Genomic DNA, 8956 nt, shown 5'->3' on the forward strand with positions numbered 1-8956 from the left:
CTTTGTGCAGACAGATGAAGGGCAGGCTCCCAGTGTTAGCAATAACCCAGCCATGCACCGCAACCTGGGGCTGTCACACKGCACAGCTGAGAACAGAAGTGCATTATAGCAAATAATTAAATAGGAAAACACGAAAAAGAAAACATTACTTCTGCCTCACTGAAACCATGTTAACACTATTAATTCTGTCTCTGGCACTCTCTGAACTTCTCTAAGCCTATCAATGCCACACTGAATTTATACTCAACAGGTCTAGATTAYCATTTGCATGGGTTTAATAGAAAGACAAAGCAAGGACAAAGGAAATGGGCAACACCTGGGAAAACCAACATTTGAACAGCTGGTCCCAATTTTTGAAACTCRTGCTTCACTGAGGCAGACAGGAGGTTAGCAGGTTAATTCTATTTTCAAATATTCTTTTATATGGACAGRGTTTCTTGTAGGGGTTGAGAATGTCTTTATCAGCAGTAACAGAGTTCTACTGTTTTATTCCAGTCGGGCTGGAATACTGCCTCAAGGTAATACTCTTTTTATGTTTTTCAGAGGAAGGCAACTTTCCACAGAAGGCAGTAAACATGGTAGAAACCAGTCTTAGTCTCTACTAGCTATCCTGTAAGTGTGAAAAGTACCAGCTCTAACCTCTCGTCATCGCCAAGGCCAGAGAAGCTGTGCTCGTACCTCTTTTCGGGCTTGGCGCTGTGGCGCGGGGCCTGCGAGTGCCGGCTGCCCCTGAGGGCCGCCCKGCCGCCCTGGCTGCTGTTCCGCGCCCCGGGGGAGGCGGCCCGGAGCCCAGCCCAGTGCTGCTCCTCGCTCCTGTGGAGCGGCACGGAGGTGCGGATGGCAGAAATGACGTGGCCGGGGTAGGCGGACAGCGAGTCCTCGTGGTGGGYGCTGTGGTGGGCGCTCGCCCTGTCCGAGGCCGGGAAGTGGCGGCCCGGGCGGCGGTAGCCSCGCTCCCGGTAATAGGCGGGCAGGCAGGGCCGCGTCTGCTCCATCACCCCCCCGCTGCAGCTCCGCGAACAGGCGGACCAGGGCCCCCAGCTGCCCCACAGGCCGGGCACTCCCGCACTGCTGTCCTCAGGAGCATCTCCTTGTTCTTCTATCCTCTGCGGAACCTGCAAACACAACACACGCAGAGTCAGATACACACTGCCATACGACGAGAGCACGAATACCCTGGTGTTGGGCCACGCACTCGGCAGTCACAAGTGAAATGGAATGACATAAGATGTAATTTGTCTTACCCTGCCTGTCAAAGGACTGCCAGTATAGGAGGAGGTCTCCTGCAGCCATCAACCATTCAGAAAAAAAGTTTGGGGTTGGTTGTTTTGGGGTTTGTTTGGGCTTTTTGTTAGTTGATTGGTTGGTTGGTTTGGGTTGGGTTTTTTTTGGTTTTGAGGATTTTTCAGCTATCTGGATTGAAATAGATTTTATTTTCAGCAATGGAAAACATGATGCAAAGCTGGAAAATGTGTTATAATATTGCCAAAAGCAGGAAATAGCATCATTTTTGGTGATGAAATCGGTTTAACAGACACTAACTGCTCTCTTGCACTCTGATGCTTCAACAATAGAGTGCTGATGGTTGGAATAATATTTCAGGAACTCCCAACTAATGTGGAACTTTTTATGAAGGCAGTAATGTAAGAGGACAGGTTGATTTCCAACCAAACAAAAATGCTGCTACAGTTAACTCTGATATTACCACTCTCACCCCAGTCCCCACATTACCACTTCAAGATGACCCACTCAATTCTTCTCTTGACCAACTAGTTGCACCACAAGTTTCCAAAGCAGGTTTCCAATAATTGATTCTCACAATTATTAAAAACATAACATTCTTTTAAATGAGCATCTTTTAAGTAGTTTATCAATACTCTGAACAAGCTTTGTACCAACAAGCACACACGCATGCTAATTCAGCTGGGAGACAGAAACAGGCACTGTCCACAAACATGTTTGCCCTATCTCTCCAGCCGTGTTCTGCTGTAGCTACCCCAGAATGAGCTTTGAAAAGCTGGCCTTGTCTGTCTGTATGTCACTTCCCCCTTCACCGGATGAGAACCTAAACCCGTAACTTCCATYAGTAATTTTGCCTCAAACATTACTGTATAATAGCAAAAGATTACCATCTCCACAGTTTGCCTCTGGTCAGAGGCACCAGGTGCCTGGTAACGGAGCTGTGCCCCACCTCTGCCAGGGAGCACACATTGCTGAGCAGCGGGCTGCAGACACGGCGGGCTGGGCTGCAGTGTGGTTTGCAAACATGGGCTGGATACAGCATTACAACACAAGCCAAGCCAGGGCAGGTTTCTGGTGCTGCTGTGTGTCAGTTGTGGTCTACATAATCTGAAACATTTGCCCCCTCTGAGGCCACTCTCACATTTTTATCACCAACCACAGAAAAAACTGCATTTAATTATAACTTCTGATTAATAAAAAGCATCTGCATTAGTGTGATATGTTACCCATTTTTCCCATGTTGTTGAAAACAGGAGCAGATGTCTCTGTATTTAATATGTCTTTTTTCCTGTGCATACCCCATTTRGCATCAGCTTTTAAAATCCAACAGGCTGTACAACCTAATACCACATAATGTCAAACCTACAACATGCAGCATGGTCTTTCTGGCTGCTACATTTGCTTTCATATCCAGTAACACAATGCCAGACTTTGACSAACTAAACAAGCTATTCATCAGTTTATGATTTTTCCAGTGAATATTCTCTGCCCRTATTATACAATGSATTAATGTGCTCTACCTCAGATGTRAAATGGCTACACAMAGAGACACTCYTCTGGYTTGAACTCAGTTTTGCAGTAAAATTTACTTACTCTAAAACTAATAGTCCTTTGTTATCAGACAAGTAAGGCTTCACTTGTTTGGATTGCTTCTTAATCATTTCTACAATGGTTCAGTATACCTGTTTTTTTTTTTTTTAAATACCAATGACACTCATGCAGGCAACAACTAAAAACTATTAATCTACAAGCAATTCAAGTTGTCACTAACATAAGAAATGTATCATTTTGCAGAAATAGGAACTGAATAGTGAAAATTGTCAACCTGCTATGGAGAGAACCTTCTGGCTGCCAAACTTCATTGTAGCAAGAATTGGTTCAGATAAAATGATACTTCATATGACTGAAGGCAATGTAAAGTAATTTCACACCCACTAATCTTCACAGTGAAAGAGTTCTAGACACAGCACAAGGTTTAATCCAGCTAGTTAAGGTTGAACATAAAAAYAAAACTAAACAAAAAGTAATATTATAATGTCTTATACTGATAGACAAATTCATCAATACAATTTAGTTGTAAGACAAAATTTTGAGATGGGAATTTTCAGAGGCAAATCAGGTTATGAACTTTTGTTTTCTTACTTTGAGTAAGATGTGAGCTATAGATGAATCTKTAGTGGAGATGATGTGATTAATGGCATAATCTTCTCAGTGAATTCTACTATGAAAGATTGAAGAAACTGAAGCTGCTTAGTTTAAGGAATGAAAAACAGGAGGTAATAATGACACTTTCAGAYAGTTTACATAAATAAATATAGAGCTGTTCCTTTTCTCTTTGCAGCAGACTGTTYTTGTCTATAGTCAACAAATAACCATGGGTTTCAATTGAATCAAAGGTAATCCAAATGGAAGGAGGAAAACTATATAGAGGAAAGGCAACAAAGGTGATAATGGGAACAGATTGCCTCAGGAGATCCCAGCAGCACTGAGACCCAGCCTAAAACTCTACCAGGAAAAATGAGGTATCACATTCCTTTCCCYAGGGCAGAGGAGCTGAATTACAGCACCCACAGGCCAGTTCCGGTGCTTTGATCCTGTGATTTTCAGGTAAATTTGTAGCCAGTAGCAACTTCTGCCAAATCTTTGTGCTATAGCCAAGAAATTACAGGGATATGTCCAGGAATCCTCTGCTTTCATGTAATCAATAATTTAAAGGCCTCCTTCAGCTGTTTTTTCATACCCACTACTGGACTTATTCTCCATAAATACAATTAATACTTTTTTTTAGCATTTTTTTAATCTTGGATTCCAAAAGACTGTACATTTTACATTGGAAAAAGTGCTTCTCATAGTAATACATGCAGCTAGAGAAGTTCACTATGTGTCCCAAATTTATCTTTGTGATAAAYGAAGAATGATCATTCTGTATTCTCCTTCACCACAGTGTGATGTCTGATTTGCAATTGCTAACACAATCCAGTTCCAGGATCTCTTTCTGAAATTCAGCAGTCCTAATCTATTCAGTTGCTTTTTGTAAGGAATTTCTCATTCTCAGCACCTTTTCCACTCCTGCATTCTTACACGGGTGTGCAATGCTGCATACAGTACTTCAAATGTGAACTAATGATTGAATTTCACAGTAACAATGATTATAATGCTTGGTGACAGTATATACCTTTTACCCAGCTACATAATTAAGCTGTTATAGCCACAGCCAAGGTTACTAAGTATGCTGTACATATTAAGCATGCTATAGCAATCCAAATTCAAAACTGAAAAAGTATACAAGAAAATGGCAAGCTTTAAACCTGGAGATGTCTAAACAAAATCAGACATTTCTGGTATTTTTTACCATTTCAGTTTAGATACAATAATGTTATTAGATTTTGTACATTTAATTTTTAACATATTAGTCAGTAATTCTTTTTTTCTGGGTAAATGCCCAGAGTGGAAATGGACTCACGAACAAACAACATCATATTCCTAAATATACATCTGAAAGGGATATARCAGGCATAAATGTATAGTTCGCAAAGCTTTATGGCATTACTTTCACCCAAAGGCAAAGAAATTGTATCCAGAGGAACATTTTTTCACCTACTCAGAAAAATGCTACCAGTGATATTCACTGAGTTAACTCACATTCATACACTGGATGCAAAGTGGGTAAAACAGCATGTTTTACTTTCAGCTGTTGCTACCCTCTTTGTCCTGTGCTTCCCAGAGCAAAGAGCCCCAATAYAGTAATATTCCCCAGCACCCTTCAGGCTTTAGGCATTTTTCCATTGTCTCTTCCATGGTCATTGTTCTCATTACCCCACCAACACTATGACACTAAATTGTGTCCACCGTAATTAAAGGAGAATTAAGACACTTGGACAACATGGCTCCTTATATATTCCATTACTCCAGGGTTGCACTTCCTTTTTGTTACAGTTCTGACTAATTAAGGATTTCATTAGAGCACAGCATGTCACAAAGGATATGCACACAGCTTTTACAGCCAGGCTCAGACTCAAAGGATTGAGGATTCAAAATAGCAKTAAAATAGTATATTTATACTATTTAAAATATGTCATATTTGGGATGAGATGAACACAGCATTCTTCATGAACATTCACCTTYCGTGAATATAACTGATCAATGATCAATCAACAAAGTAGGAGCTGGACTTTGCCTTCTTAAAAGTTCAAGAATGTAAAAATAAAAGCAGTCAAACTCCCAGAAATGAGACCTGAAATGCTGCTCAGAGCAGAGCATGCCAAATTTTSAATGGGCTGAGGAAATGATAGTTTAGTTTTAGAACCTGTTCAAGTGTAACATTATTGTATTTCCCTGCCAGTGTTGTAAACACATCTATGGAACTCATTTTATTCTTTCACCAATCTAAGCATCTTAAAGGAGTATTCTTCCAGTATTAGCTCAGCTGATTTACAATAAAGCACATACCTATAAACCCACAATGATTTCCCAGCAGAAAGTCTTTACAGTCCATTTTATATATGTTCATTTGAAACAACCATATTTTTTATTCCTYTTATGAGAAATGTGGAACATTGCTGGTTCGATAAAAAACTGTCTACCCCCTCCCTGCCCCCCAAAAGTTGCAGATAACAACTCCTTGGATCTCTCAAGGCTAGCAGAAAAATGGAGTAGAGGCCAAACAAAACATCATGACACAATATGTAGATGTCTGCCTGGTTCATGTGCTCAGCTATTTTAATCCTTCAGTGCATTTTGGAAGGCTTTAATCAGAGAAGTAGTAAACCAGTTGAATTTTACAGTACGTGGTAAGTGTAAATATTACCAGCTTAAACGATTTGGGTTTCCGTTCTTTGTATAAAATCTCTGTCTGAACATCTGTGCCTGTGAAGATTAAAGGGCTAAAAAGCCTGGAAATAGAAGACCTTTGTATTCACAAATCACTGAAGGGAGTTACAATGCCTGGACAGCTTAACTGCCCCTTCAACCAACTTTGACCACATCTGAAGAAACCTTAACATTATTTAAATAGTCTAGAAAGGAAACAGCTCTGAAAAAGGTTCAGAACAGTTTTTGTGCCAACAAAGCTTGAAGCTTCCCCCGAGTTTGGCTGATTTTTTTCACACTGAGACCACCTCCATTGCACTCTGGGAGATTAGTGTTTTAAGGAAGAGGTTTCTTTCCACTCTTCTATGAGACCATTAAGTGCTTTCAAGTAACAGAGGGCTCACTCCTGACCTCACTTCTACAACTTCTATACAACCACTCTTTATCCATGGTAGGATTGCTTATTTACAGTAAGGTAAAGGTGATAAGCATCAGGCCCTCACTATATCAAAATTAGGCTTCTTTATTTTTGAAACTATTCCCTCACCATTCAATATCATTTGTGWCCTGTCACTAAGCTTATACTACCCTTGGCCTCCTCCAGGTCAGCCATCCACAGCTGTGACAAAGTTGTTGCCATTTTAACTCTTTCTACACTTAGAAAAATTCTTTGGGATCCACATGTGGTAGAAATACATATTTTATTTATTCTGTGATTGCTGTAATGCCTCTCCAGATCTCATGGTGAGTCATCTGCCCATCACTCCAGAAGGAGAAGACAAGGTGTCATAAAATAGAAAGCAACATTGCCTAACAGAAGAACTCATCTGTGAATCCAAGAAGCTTCTCATCTTTACCATCAATTCATCTAAAGCTTGGACAGAACTAGCATGCAGAACTGAAGGCAGATGAAACTTATCTCTGATCCTGTAGGCTTACATGCACTGGAATCCAACTTGAACTGTGATATTTTCATCTTTTCTTCCAGAGAAACACAGAATTCCTGCTCTGAGCCTAAAGAAGTTAGTATTTTTTAATTTTGAGATAAAAATAAGAATTCACAGGTCCACGATAAAGCAGGGTAAAAATAACAAAACATTGCCCTTTATTTTTGAAATAGTATATTCACATAAAATAATGTATCCTTATCCTGTCTCCTTTCCCCAAACAAAGATGAATTTTTATTTCCTAACCTCTTTAATCCACAACATCAAGGACAGGGTTTTAGTATAACAACACAGATAGCAGGAAAATTCCTTCRGCTGTTGTTCTAAATAGCATGTTGCACTAAAAGGCTAATTTYAAAGGATAAGTCTTGTCATAGACTAAATCACCTCTCTTGTTTCCTAAGGATTACTGCAATTAGAATGGCAACATCATTAGCTAGAAAAACTCTATTTTACCAACGGTTATGAACGGAATAGATGTATATCTATACAGTTAAAGTCAAGCATCTGTGCTGAAGCCAAGCAGATACAGTGACCAGTRAAAAACTGCAAGAGAAATATGGACTCCCTTGCAGTTGGAAGCATTTTATAAAACTGATGTGTATGAAAATACAATTACAATGGACAGCAGTTATCCTTTAAACAAAAACATTACAAGAAAAGAAAAGGTGACACCTGTACCCATTTGTTGCAAAGGAGCAGTGGTTGTGTGCAAATTCCTAAGGCTAAGCCTCTCCAGTACGATTCCCGTTTGCTTACACAGCCCAGCCAGCCAGACCCCGGTGACTTTGTAGGGGCTCTGTYAGCAAGAGCTGAGTTCCAGCTCAGCAAATCCTGACAAGTTACTGAAGGCAGAGCTTCACTCACCCTGCCTGGACTCAAGGGAGAGCACAGCCTTCCCCTCCAAGCTTCTGCTTTGGAGCCTATGTGAAAGCAAGGTGGTGATCAGCTGTGGTGGAGGTCCCAGCGTGCTCCTTACAACTGCCAGGCCCTGGTGCCTGGCCAAAAGCCAAGCTCAGATGTGAACTCCTTTTCTTACTCCAATTTCCTCCAGTGTTTGAAGGGTGTAGCAGACTCACTTCATGCTTCACACTGTAATRTCCGAAAGCGTGTTCAAGTAGCTGAACCCCTCGAACTGCTCACCATGACCAAATGAGAGATCTTGGCCACCTTTTCATTCCCTCTSTTCCACTCTTTTTCCTCAGTTTTTGCTCCTGATCTTGGATCCTGTTCCTTACTTTTCTTGACTTGGCAATGATGACCCCTCTGCAAGTATAGTTGAATCCAACAAAAGAGAGAGGGGAAAAATACTGCAAAAACYCCCCAAACTAAGAAACCCCAACACACATCCCAAAGCACATTAATCTCGATATTCTGCGGGGAGTCTAGTCACATTCACTTGATAAATAGTTGCTTTTCATAGAAACATTGTGTGTCTGATAGCGATAACATCAAGTTTATTTCTTCTTTAATTTCAAGCCAGCAGAAAGAAATTACACTGAGCCCAAACAGGCTCAAAATTCTTTAACAGTATTGTAGTGCCCCAATGAAAAGCTTGTAAAAATAAAYCCTGACATTGCTTCCATACAATAAAGATTTTTTTTTTTAAGACACTGTACCTCCATTGAATTCAATAGTCATCTACAATTGAACAACARAAAGATATGCATAAATTCAAAGCAATTCCATTGCTTCGATGCTTCTATTTAGTGCCGTAAGAGAAGCAAGATGTTAAAGCAAAGYAACATTTATGTCAGAAATTTTATTTGGACGGACTTTGCTACTTTTGCTACTGGCTATTTACATTGCCAGTTTTACTAAAATGAACAAGGCATAAATGTAACTRCAGCTTACTTTCTTAACACAGAAATACATGATTAGTCAAAAATCCACCCAGAAGTGACTTCTGGAAAATTGGGAATACATACTTCAGTGGTTGTTTAGGAGAAGGACTGTTA

The 8956-nt window shown here is 40.4% G+C and overlaps 1 protein-coding gene across 4 annotated transcripts in view; it reads right to left on the bottom strand.

The window, feature by feature from the left end:
* The window catches only part of THSD4 (thrombospondin type 1 domain containing 4), a 236479-nt gene that overhangs the window by 201342 nt on the left and 26181 nt on the right, over positions 1 to 8956 (bottom strand). For all 4 annotated transcript variants that reach the window (XM_057371864.1, XM_057371865.1, XM_057371868.1 and 1 more), the window contains exon 4: positions 679 to 1115. In XM_057371864.1, coding sequence (XP_057227847.1) covers positions 679 to 1115 — 437 coding nt within the window. The remainder of the gene's footprint in view (positions 1 to 678; positions 1116 to 8956) is intronic.

Source organism: Malurus melanocephalus, unplaced genomic scaffold (genome assembly GCF_030028575.1).
Source record: "Malurus melanocephalus ecotype Western Australia unplaced genomic scaffold, MMel_1.1 scaffold_160, whole genome shotgun sequence".
In the NCBI taxonomy this organism is placed as follows: Eukaryota; Metazoa; Chordata; class Aves; order Passeriformes; family Maluridae; genus Malurus; species Malurus melanocephalus.